The sequence below is a fragment of the Ovis aries genome, chromosome 17, assembly GCF_016772045.2.
Source record: "Ovis aries strain OAR_USU_Benz2616 breed Rambouillet chromosome 17, ARS-UI_Ramb_v3.0, whole genome shotgun sequence".
Taxonomy (NCBI): Eukaryota; Metazoa; Chordata; class Mammalia; order Artiodactyla; family Bovidae; genus Ovis; species Ovis aries.
Genome location: NC_056070.1, coordinates 12,619,625 through 12,639,698, shown reverse-complemented (window position 1 = coordinate 12,639,698; position 20,074 = coordinate 12,619,625). Strand labels below are relative to the sequence as shown.

Genomic DNA, 20,074 nt, shown 5'->3' with positions numbered 1-20,074 from the left:
TAGTCATCCAAAGGGATCATAAGCTCTCAGCGGGCAGGACTCCCCTTCCTTCTGCGTTCTCTGCAGTGCTCGGCAGAGGAGCCCATAGTGGGCACTGATTCCTTACTGGACTGGTCTCTACAAGTCATTTAGGCAGATTCTAGCAGAGCTCCGTCACCTGATGGGCGGGCTGTGCCCCGGGACAAAGTCTGGGCCTCTCCATCCTAGGCAGTGAGGCTATGCTGCCCTCAGGCCCCCTGGCTGTCCAGAGGGGCAAGGAGGCTAAGGGAGGGGCAGGTTCACGGATGGTGCTGAGCTTCGCTCTGCAGAAGCTGCCGGGCTCGAGTCGGTGGTTGCTATGATGGCTGTAGCGTGTATGCTCTCTTTACCAAAAGGACGCAAATGCAAAAGTGGCTGCCTCGGCTCTGGACTGGCACCTGCAAGGGCAGGGCCTGGGAGTGAACTGTCCTCGGAGGGTCTGGAGAGGATTTCAGCAGAGCCCAACACACCCAGAGCCCGCGCACTGCTCCTGAGCGCCAAGCCCGCCGTTAGCCTCGGAACCTCAGCTCACAGAAGAGTGCACGCAAGAGAACTATAAAGCCCATTCCCAGGTCAGCTGCACACACAACCCCTACGCCAAGCTGGGCCTTACCTAGAGGAGTCTGAAACTCACCACTGTCCTGAGCTACGGCAAAAGAAAAATAATAGTATAATCTTATTTGATCTGCATTATGAACAGGATATAGAGTACAAGCAGTTCCATCACAGAAAAGCAATTTAGACATCAGCAGTCTGTTTCATGTTAAGGACGTTTCTGTGACCCACGGCTCAATCTTTCTTTCGCTGCTCAGGCAGAGGGAAAGGGTTTTCTATGTTCCCGTTATTTATCGTAAAGACTCTGACAAATTACTTCTCTGAGACGGCAAAGCGAAAACAAAACAAAAACGAAAAAGACTCACTGTATAGCCAGAAGGCATTAGCAATTTTGTCAAAGTATTCTTCTACTTGGCCAGCCTAGAACGTGAGCTATTACAAAGGGGGCCGTTGGCACTGCATGGGAAGTGTCTACACCCGCAAAAGCATCAGGCTCACTCGGCATCCTCGCCAGTGGGCCAGAGGCTCGGGAACTCCTTGGGTCCCCGAGGGGAGGGGGTTCTAACTGGCAAAGCCACAACTGGCTGGGGCTGCAGGTAATGGGCGTGACTGGGTTTCCAGGAAGGGCAGTGAGCACTAAACCAACCAAGGAAATACGTGGCTTTCATAAAAATACGTAAGAGCATGCTAATATTTTGAGGGGGGCAGTGGGAATAAACCAAATCAAATCCCCAAATAAGCACGTGCTAGGCATTTCCTGAATGATCATCGCCCCACTCCCCTTCCTCCTACCCACCCCACCCCACCTAATCAGCCCCAAGAGTGAACCAAAATGGGATCTAACAGTGGGGGCCACTTCCTCTGTCTGGAGGAGTGTTTGAGGAGGGTTGCCCTGACTGGGCAGGAGCCCAGGGACTCCACCGTGCATTGCCCCCCACACTTGACTCCTGAGCTCCTGCTGGGTTGCTCCACCCCTCGCCCATTCAGGACAGTCATGCCACTTCTCTTGGCAAGCTGTGAGTTTCAAAGATAAACGTGTTTTTAAAAACAAGAGGTGTTCTTGTGTTAAGTTAAATGTCATTTTTCATTCTTTTAATTACACCATCAGTTCAGCTAAACATGAATAATTATGCTTTGAAAATGGTGTGTCTTTCTGTGCCCAGTGACAGATGCTTCTTTCTCTTTCCTAGAACACAAGTGCCTCGTGAACGGGGCCTCTGATTTCAGAAGCGCCAAGAAGATTAAACTCTGGTAGAGCTCGGACGTACATTTCCCGAGGGTGGAATTATGTTTTATTCCTTGTTTGCCCTTTAGCACCTATTATCAAGCCAGACACACAGCGTGTTTTGATAATAACGGATGGGTCTCTCTTCTGACCAGAGGGCTTGTTGCAAATGTTGGTTAATGATGATGCTCATTGTCTAGGTCTTTGGGGAGCTGCGAAGAACATGTGATCAGAGGTGTCAGATCTCATGAAGGCGACACCAGCGAGATCCCAATTCCAGCTCCTGGGAAGGCGTAAGGCATGTTTGCAGGAAGACACGAGGCATGTGATCTCTGCATGAAAAGTGTTGCCTCTTGCCTGTTCACACTGGCAAGTATCCAATATCTGGAGGCGGGTGTGGTTGGGGTAGTTGTAGTGCTTATTTAAAAGACTTCTGGCAAATCATCTAAAAAATAGGGATGGTGAAGTGCAGTGACAGTGTAGTGATTTGCACGTGTGGACACATTACAACCCCTAAGTCCCTTACCATCAAGTCTGAACGGAACTCGAGTGGTACCAGCTGAGTCTGCTCTTGCATGCCCGTGTTGGGCTGCTTCAGCGAGTTGACCATCTTGGGAAATGGGAGTCTCGTGCTGACATCTGCTGACCCCCTGGGGGACAGGTCTAATTCCTATCCAGCTACCGGCAGCAGAGGTGTGCCCGACTAATGCCCCCGCCCAGGCCAAGCTCCCCCTCTCCATGACCCCAAAAACCTTCAGGGGAGGGGATGGGGGCAGGGGTGGAGGCAGGGTGTTTAATAAAACAACACAGTAAAAGGTTCTGTACTTGCTTTCCTTACTTGAGCCCACCGGTGGGGACAGTGTGGCATTTCTTATGCTCCAGCAGCTGCTCGGGGGTCTTCATGAACTTGTGGCACACGTCGCACTCAAACATCCGGGTGATGAGGTGGATTTGCAGATGGCGCTCAAACATGTTCTTCGTCTTGCAGACAAAGTTGCAAAAAACGCATTCGAACCCTGCAAGGACCGAGGCTGGGTGTACAGGTGCAGGGGGCGGAGGGAGAGGAGGGCAGGGGTGGGATGGAGACCACCCTCCTCCTTCTCTTTCCCCCCAGCTACACTGTTCCAGGCACCGCTCCCTGCATCTCTGAGTTAAAATGAGTGAAAGACACAGTTCTGGCATCAGTGTCACACTCCCCATCCTTTCATTCCATTCCATATACTGATGCAAACTAACTCAAAAATCCATATGCAAATTTTAGAGGCTAAGTGTTATATGGTTCCCAGGCCTAATATCTGCTTTCCAACATCACTCCTCTCCAGGGCTTTATCTCAAGACTGGGTCATCCCTGCAGAGTGGACAGGACTGAGCAGACCAGCCCACCTCCTCCCTTACCTTTCTCTGGCTTTTCCTCACTATTCAGGGAGGGCTGGCTCCCAGGCATGACAGAGATGACCAGCAGGTTGCTTCCACTCTTGTTCTTCTGAGAGCTGTCTGAATCGTCCTTGCTGTTGGCTGAATCACTCAGAGCTGAGAGGGACGAGGAAGAGGGGCTATTTGATTCACTAGGGGTCTTCCTGTCTTCCCCTGAAAAATTAAAATAAAACAAAACCCAGGTCTGTTATTTAGGAGATGAAAACCCTAGAATAATATCAATCATGGGTGGGGGAGAGTTGGGGCCTCCTGGCTACACCTTCATTCAGGGAGCACACACTGAGGTTTCCTGCTTTGCTAGTGCTGGGTCCCAGGTCCCAGTCACCTACGGTGATGATGCATATGGTTCTTGGGCCAAGAGTAGATATTCAATTGGCAAGTATTTATTGGGTCTTATAATAATTTAAATCATAGCTAAGATGAACATGTTACCAAGTTCTAGGAACGGTGTCATGCTTTAAATGCATGATCTCGTTTTAGCCTTTCAAAAATCCAATGAGCCATGACTGTTATCCTCCCCCTTTTACAGAAAAGGGAAGGGAGACAAAGCAAGGTTAACGTGGCCTCGGTCGTGCGGCTAGGAAGTGGTGGACCAGAGCGTCACTTGGTCTGATTCTAGTGTCTGTGCTCTTCATCAGGGCACTGGGCTCTCCCTCAGAACCAGTAGTAAACAAATCAAGAGGCCAAGACAATCTAGAATCAGGAGACTTCTGCTTCTCTTCAAGACAGAGTGTCAGAGACTGGATTTGACCACTGCTACTGAAACAATGAAAAAAAAAACCAGACGAAATTTATCAAACAACAATCTTCACAACACTGGACATGAGACAGCAAAGGGGAGTGGCCCCTGGGAGAAAGGGAAGACAAGAGGCGGGCCCCCGGACTGCCCTGCTTCCTGCCTGGAGAGACTCCACCATCCAGGCTGCGGAGCAGGGATGGGGAACCACCTGGCAGACTCACTGAACTGAGGAGACGGAGCTGAGGCTCCGAGGAGATTAACATGCTGGACTTTGCAGGACAGAGCACCCGAGAGGAAAGAGAAGCACAGAAGAAGAACCCAGAGACCTGCAGATGGCCCCCCAAGGACACTCAGAAGAGTCGGATCAGAGCCCGTGTGTGAGGAAACCACCCAAAGTTAAAGGGGGAAAAAGCCATCTGAAAGGCTTCAAGAACAGTGTCTGTTTCCACTAGCCAAATTAGAAAAGCTCATAACTCCCAAGGCACTGAGTAGAAAAAACATTTACTAATGGCTAATGATTAGCCTCTCAGATGGAGCACTGGTCCAGACCTGCCTAACAAATCAGAAAAGCAATACCCTCAAAAGATCAAAGTTGCCGAATAATGCCTAAGACAAAAGTCAAGAGTATTTATAGGAATATAAAGTATATTATATTTAAAGAGTATAAAGCCCCCAACAAGGTAACCATCACAGTGTCTGACATCAAACAAAGATGATCAGGCATACCAGGAAACAAGAAGACACTACCCCAAACCAGAAAGAATAATAAACCAATCAAATTCACCAGGAACTGACAAAGTTGCTAGAATTTACAGAAAAGGACAGAAGAGCACTTATTGTAACTGTATTCTGTATGTTCAGAAGTTAAGTGGAGATAGAAACGATATAAAAAAGACCCAATCCAAATTCCGAGAGGTGAAAATCATAGTGTCTGAGATGAAAAACAGACTGGATGGGATTATTAGCGACTTAGACACGGCAGAAGAAAAGATCAGTGGACTTGAAGATACTCGCAATAGAAATGATCTGAAATGAAAGAGAGAGGAAAAAGAGTCACAAACATGAAAAGCGCATCCGTGAGCTGTGGGATGCCTGCTGGTAGCTTAATATAAGTTCAACTGAAGTTTCTAACAGGGTGGGGAGGGCAGAAAAAATATCTGAAAAGACAAAAATTTTTCCAAATTTGAGGAAAACCCATAAATCTACAGATCCAAGAAACATAATGCACTCTAGGCATAAGAAAGATAAAGAAATCCATACCAAGAGACATCATAATTAAACAGCTCTGCTGCTGCTGCTAAGTCACTTCAGTCGTGTCCGACTCTGTGCGACTCCATAGATGGCAGCCCACCAGGCTCCTCCATCCATGGAATTTTCCAGGCAAGAGTACTGGAGTGGGTTGCCATTTCCTTCTCCAATGCATGAAAGTGAAAACTGAAAGTGAAGTCGCTCAGTCGTATCCGACTCTTAGCAACTCCATGGACTGCAGCCCACCAGGCTCCTCCATCCATAGGATTTTCCAGGCAAGAGTGCTGGAGTGGGGTGCCATTGCCTTCTCTGAATCAAACAGTTCTAAATGAGTGATAAAGAAAAAACCCTAAAAGCAGCCAGAGGGAAAAAAGCTACATTATGTGCAGAGGAACAAAAGAAAGTATGATGGCAGACTTCTCACTGGAAGCAATGCAAGGGAGAAGTAATGGAGTGACCTCTTTAAAGTATGAAAGAAACGACTGCCAACCTGAAACTTGATACCCAGTGAGCATGCATCTCAAAAATGCAGGCAAAAGGGACTTTCCTGGTGGATCAGTGGTTAAGGTTCTGTGCTTCCACTTCAGGGGTCATGGGTTCAATCCTTGGTTGGGGAACTAAAGATCCCCAGGAGGTGACCTCACTTACTGACCCACGTGGAGGGATGAAACATGCCTTTAACCCACATCCCTCCCTTGGTACCCAGAAAGCCAGCACCACGATTGCCAGTCTCTCATCTAAATATTGAACCAGTTCAGTCACATTTTGTAGACAAACAGAATATTTTCAGTGGGGGTCCTGAGTCCCCGGCATTGCCTCACCAAATCCATCCTCTAAGACTGGTCTTACCAACAGAATATTGTGCATGATTAAACTAGCTTTTAGAAATAAACCAGCTAATTTTGGGGACTTTGCTGGTTAAGATTTTGCCCTTCCACTGCAGGGGACTCAGGTTCAATTTCTGGTTGGAGAACTAAGATCCTGCAGGCTGCACAGTGTGGGCTAAATAAATAAAAACAGATAATTTTAATTACCATCTTTAAGAATAGCCTCAAGTACCCTCAGGCTTATGGCACTACCTAAATTAAGGAATTAAGAGCTACCTAAATTAAGGAATGCGGATTCTCCAGGCAAGAATACTGGAGTGAGTTACCATTTCCTTCCCCAGGTGATCTTCCTAACCCAGGGATCAAACCCAGGCCTTCTGCATCGCAGGCAGATTCTTTACGGATAGAACAGCAAGGGAAGCCGGCTACACGGGAGCCACGGCAAATACTCTGGGCTACAGCATGGGGAAGCAAGCCCAGCCCACTCGCTCTGTGATTCTCTGTCTACACGGCTTCCTTTCCCCTTCACACACCCTCCCTTCGCTGTGTCCATAGGGTGTGAGCCAGGGTGCCCTTGTCAGCCCAATCCAAGGCTCACTATGATCCCAGTGGTCATTGATCTTCAGCATCGCAAAGATTTCTGGTGGACACCTATGCACAGGTAATGCAACCTCAAACTCAAGGACGGCCAACTGAAGAGAACTTTACAAACCTAAATATTTTGCAATTTAAAATGACAAAAATTGAGCAACTGAGCCCAGAAAAAAATACCAACCCTCTTTCTGCCTCAATACAAATACCATTACATTTTTGGTGTTTTTATTTTTTAAAAAAGTAAACATCTCAATTTAAAAATTGTTGCCTTTAATTCCATAGTGGTTAAGAATAAGGACTTAAGATCCAGAATACCTGAGTTTGAATGCCATCTGTCCCACTCAGGAGCTGTATGACCTGGGACAAGGTATTTAACTTTGTGCTTCAATTATCTCATCTAAGAAATGGGAATAATATCAGTATCTCATATATTTGTTGTGAGACTCAAGTGGGTTTTTATATGCAAAGCACCAAGAACAATGCCTGGCTCATGGTAAGCATTGTTGAAGACTATATTATTGTATTATAAAATATAACATACAATATTTATAAAATAATATTAAAAACATTTTGTATTTTCCCATGCTGTTGTATATACCTGACATACAGTTGGCTCTCAAAAAATTTATGAAAATAATTATGAATTAATCATTTTTAAGTGATAGTATTATGTCTATGGAGTAACTTATTCTGCATGCATGTGTGAACATGCCTAGTTGCTCAGTCATGTCCGACTCTTTGCAACCCTACCGCCCACAGTCTGCCAGGCTCCTCTGTCCTGGGATTCTCCAGGCAAGAGTCCTGGAGTGGGCTGCCATTTCCTCCTCCAGGGAACCTTCCCGACCCAGGGAGGGAACCCACATCTGTTAGGTCTCCTGCATGGATAGGCGGATTCTTTACCATTAGTACCACCTGGGAAGCCTTAAACTTATTCTATTCTCCTAAAATATTGCCTTAAAATTAAATTTTAAATTAAAATTAATATTCTACTGGCTGCTTTTATTTTTGCTACAGATAAATTCCCTGAAGTGGGATTACTGGATCACGGTACATTACATTTTCAAGGCTCCTGGTATATACTAATTAGTTTTCAAAAGTTCTGCTGCCCTGCAAGGCCCTGGCCACAGGAGGATCAGCAGCTTCTGGAAACAGTGGAGAACATTATAAGACATGCTCCTGACTTAATAGGTGACGCATAAGCCACTTCTGCGTTTTAGTTTGACTGCTAGCAAGGTTGAATATTTTTCCTGATATTAAGTGATTAGTTTTTATTTCTTTTATTGTGAGTTGACTATTCATGTCCTTTGTAAATTCTTCAACTGGAGACTCTAAGTGTTTCTAACCAGTTTATACGAATTTTCCATGCTGTAAATTTATTAACCTTTGGTCATTTTTAGAAACACATTTTACAGACTGTGGTTTTTTAACTTTTGCTTTTCTTTTGCAAACAGAAGAAACTTTCCTGTGTCAAATCTCTCAGTTTTTTTTTTTTTCCTTTGTGATTTTGTGTGTCACTCAATCTCTTACAAATCCTTCTCATTCTGGAAGTTTAATAAATATTCTATTTTCTTCAAGCCTTTCTAGGGTTGATTTGTTAACAGGGATGGGGTAAGTTATGTGGAATTATTTTGGTGTCAGTGTGACGTGAAGTACAGATGGGTGTATTTTCCAAAGAGCTGTTCAAATTCCTTAATGCCATTATTGCAACATTTAAAGACTGCAGCAAAATTTGCACTGAGAAAGCACCAGAGGGAATATCTTCCCTTCCTGGTGTTCTCTGCGGGGACAAGGAGCCAGAGAGGAAGAAGGTAAGGAAGAGTCAAACACTAACAGCAGACAGTTCCTCAAATTCCTGCTCGGCACTTCATTCACCAGCGAGTCTTGGGTAGGAGGGGCCAATAAGGCAAGTGTGAAGAAGGACGTGGATTCTAGGGAGACTACGTAAAAATGTGCAGTCCATGAGAGCTTATCCTGTAGGCCACGACCTCACTTAGGTAACAAGAAAGCACTCCAGCTCTCCCAGGGTACTGACACCTAAGATGCCCATTTTTATGACAGGTAAATGAAATGACCAGGCTTCCCTGGTGACTCGGTGGTAAAGAATCTTCCTGCATGCATCTTCCTGATACAGGGATCAAACTTTTACCACTGAGCCACCAGGGAAGCCCCATTATAGTGTATACATACTGTTTATATCACAACTTTGCAATCAGACCGCTTGTTGATTACAGACGCAGACTGACATATTTTGCGGCAAATTCAGACACCCAAAGCAGCACCCAGATACAAGAAACCCTCATTGTGAGACCATTAGCTTATAACTAGGGTTCACAAACTATAACCCTTGGGCCAAATTTAACTTTGTGTTTTTGTACATCAAGTTTTGGTGGAACACTGCCATGCCCACTCTTTGACATATTATCTGTGGCTACTGTCCACCCAATGGCAGCACTGAACGGTACGGACAGCAACTGTATGGCCTGAAAGCCTGAGATACTTACTTTCTGGCCCTTAAGAGATATGCTGCTTAGCACTCCCAGCTTATAGAGCAGGATAGAAACTTATTCCCTAATAGCAGCACGAAAGGCTTCTCCTGTGGTAAAGGAGAAACGTCTTTAGTGCATTTCACTCTGGGCTCTCTGTAATAATAAACAGGACTCTTCCGCACTATCTCAGAGGGAACAAGATCTCGCCGTGTTCCTTGCGGCAATGAGGAGGTGAGTGAGCCTGCAGCGGTCACTCGGGAAAGTGAGGTTTCCAGTGACGACAATTAGGTGACCAAGTCCAACATTTCTCCAGGCATTAGTTTCTACGGTTTCCTTGGGGTGGTGTAGAGGGGGCGTGGATCGGGGTGGGAGGAAGAAGGTTCTCGGCTGGGTTGAGGCGCACTTTGGGATGGAGAGGGTTAGAAGAAAGTGTAACAGAAAAGAGAAAAAAAATCTGAACGCTAGTGGAAATGGAAGCGAGGCTGGCCTTTCCCTCCACTGGCCACTCCAGAAATGCTGAATTTAATTTGTCTTGGATGTGGGTTTCCCAGCTCACCTGCTGCCCACGGTGCTAATGTGGTTACAGTCAGAAAACCGACTGTAAAGACGCACCTCCTCGCTCAGCATAACGGCTCTCTGCAGACCTCCGAGTCAGAGCTGCTCAACTTACTGACAAAAGCAAGCTTTTATTGCTGTTGGCACCACGGAGCCCCGGCGACCAGAAAAGCAGAGAGAGACGGATCTTGTCCGCGCACGCCGCCAGCACAGCTGTCAGGGAAATGCCCCTCCCCAAATCCGTCATGGGCTGAGGACACAAGGGGCAGATCACTGCCTGGGGCTGCGGCTGCTGCGTCGCTTCAGTCGTGCCCGACTCTGTGCGACCCCATAGACGGCAGCCCACCAGGCTCCCCTGTCCCTGGGAAGAACACTGGAGTGGGTTGCCATGTCCTTCTCCAATGGGGCTGGCTCCAATGGGCCACTCAGCAACCTCTGCTAGTGACTTGTAAGCAAAAGGCAGGGGGAGCTCCTCTTCATGGTCACTTAATGACTGCACACTGGTGTCATTCGTAACCATCACTTGGGAGCGGGCGAGCGCATGGTGGAGTCAAATGTTAACATTATCAAATAGATGGTGTTAACCAGCACGGCCTTAAAGGAAAGGAAAGCGCAGGCAAAAGTCTTGGCTGCACCCTTGAGTGGTTTCAGGAGAAGCTGGTTGTCTTTGCGCTTGAACAGAGCTGCCGTTCATCGCTCTGGAGGGTGGGGGGCAGGGCTGCAGTCTGAGGGAAGAGGAGGGGAGCCTGCAGAGCTAGGTGCGCTGGGCTCTGACCCCAGAAAATGGAGAGGGGCAGCCCTCTGCCCAGGGTTGCCAGGGGCCATCAGAACAGCATGGACACAGTGGGCTCCAGCAGGGAAGTGGTCAGGGCTGGCTGCGGACCTTGAAGAGAAGGCCTGACCTCTGTGAAGCCTGTGTCTCCCTGGGACACCCACAATAATATGGAGGGCGGAGGGTGGTTATAAGAGATCCAGGGTGCAAAGGCACAAGCCCAGGGCATCGTCAAAGCTCCATGACTGTTACCTATGATGCTGATGACTGGGATGAGGAACAAGCAGAGCCTGTGACTATGTCAGACAGGCGAGACATCAGCCGGGCCAGGCAATGGCCTTGGGGCTACAGGGTAGCATCCTTTTGGAAGGAAATGTCACGGTGACGCGGACGCCCGTCAGGCAGGGCGGCGAGGGGTGGAGGCGAGAAGGGAGGGAGGGGCCGATGGTGGGGGTGGTCACCTGCGTGCTTGGTGCCGATGTGCGCCTTTATCTCCGCCTCCTCCATGGTGACGAAGTTGCAGGCCGTGCAGCAGATGGAGAACATCCACTGCTCCTTGTCCACGTGGAGCGACATGTGGCTGACAAACTGGACGTTGAGCTCCGTCTCAAATCCACACACGTGACAGCTGTACCGGAGGCGAGATGCGTGAGCTTCTAAGCAGAGGCTACTCGGGAGCACGCGGTCCCCTCCCAAATCCCGACCTCGATGTGCTTGGGTCCCACCAAAGGGCTAGGCATTAGGAAACTCCTCCGCTTTCTGGGATGGCTCGGAAGCGGCCACCCTGCCAGATGGATTAAATGCCCGCAGAATGTAACAATCCCATCCATGCTATCATGATCATACAGTTAATTCAGAATTACAGATTCCAGATGCTCTACATCATCTAACTGACTCCTCTGGGCAAAGGGGTGCAGGACAGCCTGGCCAAGATATTAGCGGAGCTGGTGTGCCGATAAACTCCGCAAGCCTGGCAACTCGGGCTGTAAACAGCAACCACACCAAATACCGTCATGGTTGAATATGGAAGAGAAACAGGCAGCTCCAGGTACTAAAGGATAACACTGCGAAGGGAAAGGATGAAATACTTTCAGGGCTATTTCCTCACGGTTCTCAGACTCATTTTTCCCTTAGGATAATTCTCAGGAAGCAGTGAGTTGCTCAGTGATAAAGGCGGGAGCTTCCCAGCTGTAGGGACCTCCCAGCTAAAAACCCCCGAGCCTTCCCCTCTCCGGACCCCACCCCACAGCGCCACCTCCATGACCATTTCCCTTTTAATTAACTCTTCCAGGCCACCCAAGCCAGCAGAGGAGTCAGCGCCACACAGGGTTCAATCCAAGCAAAGTCAATATTAAAAGGAAGCTCAGCCCTGAGGCTGAAACGAGACACTGTCACGTGTGCCCTAGCAGACGTGCAGGGGGTGTTCGAGAAAGTCTGGGCAGCCCGGCCTGGCGGGCTCCACCGGCAGCTCACCTGTAATAATAAGGGTGCTTCTTCCCATCACTGCCTTTGGAGGTGACGGCGCTGACGATGTCCTCAGTGTCCGTGCTCACCAGCTTCACCGAGTGGACGGTCAGGTGCTGGTTCAGGTTCGCGCGGCACTTAGCAGCATACGGGCACAAGTGGCATTTGTATTTTCTTTCCTCTGGGGGAGAAGGGACAGGAGAAAACCCAAACCACGCTCAGAAATGAAAGCCCAACACCTTACAAAAGGTCACTCAGAGGTATCCAGGACAGGAGGGCGCAAATCTCATTTCCAGTGGGGACGAAGAGGACTCTCTGGAACTGTGAATATCTAAAGAGTCTTCCATGATGGATCAAGTGGTAGAGAATCCGCCTGCCATTGCAGGAGACACAGGAGACGCGGGTTCGATCCCTGGGTTGGGGAAAATCCCCTGGAGGAGGGCATGGCAACACTCCAGTTTTGTTGCCTGGGAAAGCCCATGGACAGAGGAGTCTGCTGGGCTACAGTCCATGGGGTTGCAAAGAGATGAACACAGCTGAGCACACGCACATAAAGCCTTCACCTCGTGGCTCCTACGTTGATATTTTCAAAGATAAAAGAAAATTTCAGTGCGACTGCACCATCTGCTTTTTTCTGGATACCCAGAGGCCTCTCTTCCTGATAACGTGAGCCCCACACAGGCTACAAGAATACTGTGTGTGTGTGTGTATCCAAGCCCCCAGGTGTGTGGGTCCAGGGTGGGTGCTGAGCTGAGGAAGGGCATGGGAATCAGCCTGCCCAGGGCTGGCATGTAAGTGACATACCATCATTTCCCCTAAGCTCCAGGCCTGGGTCAGTCAAGAAATAAACACGAAGAAAATTAAGGTGTGGGGGCGGGGGGGGGGGAATGAATCAGATGAAATAATTGAATTGGAAATTTTCATGGTACAGAAATAAAATAAAAAACTTTAATTATATTTCTTAAAAGAATCCCTTTCATAAAACCGACAACGTTTCAGGGCCATTTTCAGAGTGGCATTCTGAATTCATTTGACTAATCAAGTAAATTAAAGTAAAAGGAGCCGGCTTTGCTTTTAGGTTCAGCAAAAGATAACAGATGGCAGCAGAGGAAGAAAACAACTTCCTCTTCTGTCCTTAGTTCTGACTTTGTAATGCAGGGCTCGCCTTAAAGAAAATACCTGTCTGCTTTACCTGCATCATGGGGTAGAGTGCAAAAAAAAAAGTTTTTCTGCCACAAAATTTAAGGTATCATTATTATTATAGGTGGTCCCCAACATCTGAGGTGCTGGTGGCTTGGGTTCAGGCAGGGCTGGGGAGGAGCCCTACCGTGTAGAGAGAATAGTCTTTTCTTTAGAATTTTTGCATTTCTATTAATAAGCGAGGTTGTTAAGCTTTGATATTAAGATTGTTAAGTTTTGGTATTAAGGTTACAATTTCTCCACAAAGTGAACCATTGAGCTTTCTTTCTCTTTTTTCCTTTTTTTGGCCAAGCCCCTGTGGAATGTGGGATCTTAGCTCCCCAACTAGGGATCAAACCCTCATCCCCTGCAGTGGAAGCATGGAGTCTTAACCACTGGACCACCAGGAAAGTCGTTATCTTTTTCTATCATTTGGAGTAGTTTAACATCAGAATTTTCTAGTCTTGACAGGTTAAAAAAGAACCCAGCTGGAAAAGTTTCTGGACCTGATACTTTGTATTAATACTGTCTCCTCATCTTTCCAAATTCCCCTTTGGCAACCAGTTTATTTGAGGAGGGCATGGCAACCCATTCCAGTATTCTTACCTGGAGAATCCCATGGACAGAGGAGCCTGGCGGGCTACGGTCCAAGTTTCTTCCCACTAGCTTCGGTCAATTTTGGAAATTTTGCTTAAATTATCTATGTCATTTAAAGTTTTCAGCTTTTTTTTTTTCCCTTGCCACTGAGTTGCCTTTATTTTCCAGTAATTCTTTAATAACATCTGTATTAGAAATCAGGCTTCCCAACATAAATGTCCATTAATAGATGGGTGGATAAGCAAGACGCGGTAGCTATATCAATGAAATACTGCGTGTATGCATGCTAAGTCACTTCGGTTGTGTCCGACTCTTTGTGACCTCATGGACTGTAGCCCACCAGGCTCCTCTGTCCATGGAATTCTCCAGCCAAGAACACTGGCGTGGGTTGCCATGCCTTCCTCCAGGGGATCTTCCTGACTCAGGGATTGAACCTGCATCTCCGGCACTGCAGGCAGATTCTTTACCACTGAGCCACCAAGGAACCCCTAGAGAAATATTACTCAGCCATAAAAATAAATGAAATTTTGCTATCTGCAGCAACATGGATGGACTTGGAGAGTATTGTGTTAAGTGAAATAAGCCAGACAAAGACAAATATTGTATAGTATCGATTATATGTGGAATCTAAAAATAAAGCAAAGTTATTTTGTTAAAATAATTTAACAAAAAAAGAAGCAGACTCACAGAAACAGAGAACAAACTAGTGGTTACTGCTGGAGGGGAGGGGAAGTTAGGGGTGGGAAAGTGGGAGGTACAAACTACTGGTGTGGGACAGACTCAAAGACGCATTGTACAGCACGGGGCACATTCTGTAATAACTGCAAATGTATAAAAGAAGAGTTAGGCTTCCTTTCTCATTACTAATTTTGAATACTTTTGCCTCCTTTCTTTTTCTTAAACAGACTTAAGGGGATTTATCCATTTATGGTCTTCTTCCTAGAATTTGTTCTTTTACTAATTCTTTATGATGAGTGCTAAGTTACTTTATTTTTGTTTTTCTTCCCTTCTAATTAAAACATTTAAGTCCATAAATGTTCCTCAGTCCAGAGCTGCAGCTGTTTGTTCCAGGTTTAGGTATGAATGTTCCCCTTTCATTCCTCCTAGATGTCTGGAATTTGTGATTTTCTTCATTTCCTTTGATCTGATTAGGTAGGGCATTTTATGGACCCTTGGTTATTTTAAATTTCATTGAAGTATATTCAGAGAATGTGGCACACAGAAATTCTACTTTTTTGAACAAGTGAAAGTTTTCTTTGTGGCTAAGTATATGACTAAATTTGGTCTTTACTGGTTTAATATTTAAGATTCAAAATATTAAAAAATAGATATATAAAGAGAAAATTAGTCTTATTATACTAATACTGTCTTGCTTTTTTGTTTTGTGTGATATATAAAACTTTTATTTTATCATTTTCTGTTTGCTCTAAACAAGACACATTTGAATTTTTCAACAAGGCTGATCTTCAGTGTAAAAATTCAAACACCTCATTTTCTTATTTCCATCTTGCTTTCTGTTTAATATTGATTTTACCTCACTTCTTTTTGTCCTAGCTTATTATTGTTGCATTGATTAAGTTACTATTTATTGGGGTTCCCACTTCCCAACACTCAGAATCAACCATAATTCTCTTATTATGCATAAATAAAGACAGACACTATTTCTCCACCAAGGTGCTCTTTCCCCTTCCTCCCACCTACCACAATGAGATGAATCCAATAAGATAGAGTGCAGTCACCCACCCCCTATGCCTTCAAGACAAGAGCAATAAACTCCTTACAGTTGAGAAATTTCACCTGAACACACCTACAGGTGAATCTTTTCTCATCAACCCTCCTTGAATGCAACAGATCCTTTTAGTACATGAAGGCTCCTTTCGAGAGCCTTATCTGAATGTGTCAGGTAAAATGACTTGAAAAGGTCAGGATAAAAACATTTATACCACTTCCTGGTTTAATTAAAAAAAATTTTTTTTTGTCCACACCAAGGGGCATGTGGGATCCTAGTTCCCTAACCAGGGAGTGAACTGACACCTCGGGACTGGAAACATTCTTAACCACTGGGCTGCCACAGAAGTTCAGAAACACAGATTCTTGATCATGAAGAAGCCAGTGGTCCAGAGGGGGAAGGCCCCGACTCACCTGTGTGCAGAGACAGGTGTCGGGACAACGTCTGCTGTCGGCCAAATACTTTCCCGCACACGTCACAGGGGAAGAGCTGGTCGTTGAATTTCCAGGAGGGCAACCCGTTTCCTGCCTCGAGGACTATCTTTTCTGTTTCTGGGCCAAAAGAACAAAGCAGTGTGAGGAATAAACAAGGCGACAGAAACACGTTTCAGCCTGGTCAACATTGAAGTTAATGTTCAACATTCAACTTAAGCCAAGGCTTCCTTCTAAAGATGGTTGCTACAAGCAACCTCTGGTCTTCATGCTCCTCTCCTGTCTCTAAGAAGGCCATTCTTGAAAACTGTGGTGGCAAATAGATCCCTATTTTAGTCAAGTCTCGTATGGTTTCTCTCCTTCCTCACTAAAAGTCTGTGGACCCAGCCCTTCAGCAGGTTGACAGCATGGCTTAGCACTCTGCTCCAGATACAGCAGGCACTCTATAAAAGATGCTCAATGAGTGAATGGTTGAGTTGCATGTTAAAATTCCAGAAATGCAGACTCTTGCCTGTGAGTGTGTGCTAAGTCACTTCAGTCATGTCTAAATCTTTGCAACTCCATGGATTGTAGCCCGCCAGCCTCCTCTGTCCATAGGATTTTCCAGGCAAGAATAATGGAGTGGATTGCCCTTTCCTCCTCCAGGGGATCTTCCCAACCCAGAGATTGAACCCACGTCTCCTGCGTTAGCAGGTGAGTTCTTTACCACTAGTGCCATCTTGGAGGGCTGCAGACTCTTGCCATCAGACAGTAAATCAAGAATGCCAAAGCTCAGATTCTGATGTAAAAACAGGTGGTTCCAATCTCTTGAAAGGATTACACTTTCATTTTCCTTTACGCCCAAAACGTTTTGCCCTATGTCCTGAGTTGTGCAAAATCCTTAATGAGGAACCAGTGGCACATAGACTCAAGGATGACAACTGTGTACTGCTTGCTATGGTCTCAACATGTGAGTCCCCCCAAATTCATACACTGAAACCCTAATGTTCAAAGTAGTGGTTTTTCAGAGGTGGGGTCCCTGGAAGGTGATTAGGTCACGAGGGTGCATTCTCACGAGTGGGATTAGGTCCTTCAAAAAGAGGCCCCACAGGGTTCCCTGCCCGCTCTGCTATATGAGGACTCAGCAGGACGTAGGCAGTCTGTGTCCTGGAAGAGGGCCTTGCCTGACCATGCCGGCACCCTGCTCTAAAAGGGCTTCCAGCCTCCAGGCCTGTGTGCAGTACATCTTTATTGTTTATAAGCTACCCAGTCTATGGTATTTTGTTACAGCAGGCTGAGTGGAGTCAGACTCTACTCCACATAAAACGCCCTCATGAAAGAGTATACAACCAGAAATTCCTCAAAGGTCTCATGATGCTTGGGAAAATGAGAGCCACAAGTTATCTGTAAGTAATTCAGAGCCATGAATGACCTGCGTGGACCTTAATACCTTCTTTTGACATCTTAAAAAGGGTTTATTTTCTCATCATCATCCATGGGGTTACCTTTCATTTTCTCATCTATCCTCTGTCCATGGGATTCTCCAGTCAAGAATACTGGAATGGGTTTCCATTTCCTTATCCAGGAGATTTTCCTGACCCAGGGATCAAACCCACCTCTCCTGCACTGCACGTGGATTCTTTACCAGTGAGCCCCCAGGGGAGGCCCATATTGCTTCTCACGGAACTTAAGGATTACATAAACATTCCTTCAACAGTAAGATAAGGGGACAGGTGACAGAGTCACCAAAAGGGGGAAGGGGACACTTTCATGAGGACACTTGTCTGGGCCCACTACAGCTTTCAGCCTCGCCCTGAAGAGCAAGACAAATAGTTTACTGAGTCAGTATCTTGTCCTTCATCTCAGTAAATTACTGTGACTGTTCCTACAGCACGGTGGTGCTTTATACAACCAGATACCATGTGGCCATAATTTTAAATGGTGGAAGGAACTTTCCATAAAATCAAGCAGGTGAAAACATTCAGACCACTGGGCAGAGACAAACATCAGAACAAAGAACCTGATTTCCCCCAGTTTGGTGAAACTGCTTCCCAGATACAAATACAGGCTTCCACCTGCATTTGGGTGAGTCAACTGGATCAGTTTTCATTTGAATTCAGACTTGCCAGATAGTGTAATCTCAGGACAGAAGGCAAATATGAATGTATGTTTGGAAGGGGCGGGGGACTGATGGTGAAACTGCAAAAATGTTTGCTGGGAGGCACCTGCCAGCAATCCTAACACTGATAAGGCCCATGTATTGATTGCTCCTTGTTTGTTAAATGTGGCTCTTTGGGCCTCAGAGACAAGATTGAGTCTTCTTATTAGAGTAGGAATGTGTGACTACAAACCTCTGCAGGGGAAGAGGCGGAGCTGTGGAGGAAAGAAAGGGCAAAGGGAGCTATGGGCTCCGATACGTGAGGACAAGAACCACTCTCGGATAACTGTCCTTGAGTCCGGGCTGTGAGCATTTCCACACACGGCATGAGAGGGCATTTCAGTAGCTTTGAAGTGTGTAATCACAACAGGGCTTCAAAGGAGGATGGTAGTAATGATTATAAGGAGAGATCAAGAGGGTACAGGGTCTTCCAATACACTCCCAACAAGAATGAACTAATCGGGTCTCAGACTGAACACGCAGATGCAATTATAAAGAGAGAAGTCTCTTGGTAATTCTTTCAAGTATCAGTCACATGCTTGAGAGGTTGAAGCGTCATGAAAAGTCCAATCGCCTCCACTGGTCTAGAAAGCAGTTAGAACCACGAAGGCTGTGCTGTGGGAAAGCAGGACTGCCCACAGACATGGTGAGGCAGGTGGGGGGTGTTCAGCCCAGGTCCGCGCCCCTGCCCGCCCCGGCCTGGGCCCCACGCCCCGTCCAGGGACCAGCTCCCTCCCTCCTTGCTGTCTTCGTTTGCTTTGGCCACCTGTTGCCATTTCACACGCAGGAGCAAGGGAAGCAGACCATCGCACATCCCAGAACATGGGGTGAGGCTGGGGATGGAGGCGCAGGGGCAAGAGGAGAATTAGAACTTTGCCCAAACAAGTACTGGAATCAAAGACTTGCTCTTCTTTCCCCAGAGCTGAAATGGAGCCCAAGGGATGCCACGTTCTTCCACGTTTCCTGGGGATGGTGTCACCTGCCTGCTGTGAGAGAAACCTCAGAATCTGTTTTGATTCCTCCCTCCCTCTCTCTGTCTTTCAGCACATCCAGTTGGTCACCAAAAGCTGCCCGTCTGGTTCGAGAGCGATAGCTGAATGTGACGGACGCCCTGCAAGGCCACGTTTTAGGACCACTGTCTGCCTTCTGGAGGCAGGGCTGGTTCCAGGACCATGGAGGCCTGGCAGCTGGGGCCACCAGCTCTCCAGGACACATTCTGGAAGAGATCTGAGCACTGCCCTGCAGCTCTTGAGGATCAAAAGTTACCAAAAATACTGTAAACTATTTAAATTGTGAACCCTATAGATAAATGTTTATAGAAATGGATGTGAGGCCTATACTAATTTCTTTGCATTAGGGATATAGACTGTAGCCCTACATTAAGAAAGCCACTGTGGGGACAAGTGGCAAGTGCCCCTAGGGTGTGCATCTTTCGGCTCGGTTCATAGTCACAGGTTCCGTGCTCCATCATCTCCTCCTCCAGAGACCAAAGGAACTGGCCTGGCTACTGCTTAACTGAGTCATCATCGCTCACCAGGAACACTGCCAAAGCCTCCTAAACAGACTCGCGGGTACCATTCCACCAGCCCCTCCTGGAGATTCCTGGATGACCTTTCTGAGGCACAAGGCAGGTCACGTCTCGTCCTGAGTTCCCAGTGGCTACAACAGGCCAAACTCCTCCTGCACAGGGATCCTAAGATCGTCCACACACTGACTCCAGCCACCTCTCCGCTTCACCTTCCCAAAGGCTCAGGGGAGTGAGCGACTCTCCTTTCGGAAACAAGCTAGTCCCTCTGGAGCCTTCTTCAGCGCTTTCGAATCAGCTATGCCTCCACCAGAAGCGACTCCCTGCCTCTGGCGCCTCTTCCGCACACAGACTCCAGCTCATTATCCAGCCCTGTCTCAGACCGCATCTCCCTGGTCAAGCCCTTCCCAGCTCCCCAGGCAATGCGTCCTTCCCCTTCTCTGTCCCAAAGCACTTTTCTTGGATACACGATTGTACCACCTTACCTGTTACATCATGTCTACATATCTGCTGCTGCTGCTGAGTCGCTTCAGTCGTGTCCGACTCTGTGCGACCCCAT

At 47.0% G+C, this 20,074-nt stretch overlaps 1 protein-coding gene across 9 annotated transcripts in view; it reads right to left on the bottom strand.

Moving 5' to 3' along the window:
• ZNF827 (zinc finger protein 827) overlaps positions 1-20,074 on the bottom strand; it is a 189,854-nt gene that overhangs the window by 4,741 nt on the left and 165,039 nt on the right. For 2 of the 9 annotated variants that reach the window (XM_060400611.1, XM_060400612.1), the window contains exons 9-13: positions 15,836-15,973; positions 11,927-12,098; positions 10,915-11,081; positions 3,194-3,385; positions 2,637-2,829 (exon numbers count right to left, since the gene is read on the bottom strand). In XM_060400611.1, the coding sequence (XP_060256594.1) occupies positions 2,637-2,829; positions 3,194-3,385; positions 10,915-11,081; positions 11,927-12,098; positions 15,836-15,973 (862 nt within the window). Of the gene's footprint in view, positions 1-631; positions 665-2,623; positions 2,830-3,193; positions 3,386-10,914; positions 11,082-11,926; positions 12,099-15,835; positions 15,974-20,074 lie in introns of all 9 variants that reach the window. The other 7 variants (XM_060400614.1, XM_060400615.1, XM_060400617.1 and 4 more) reach the window with 7 other exon arrangements.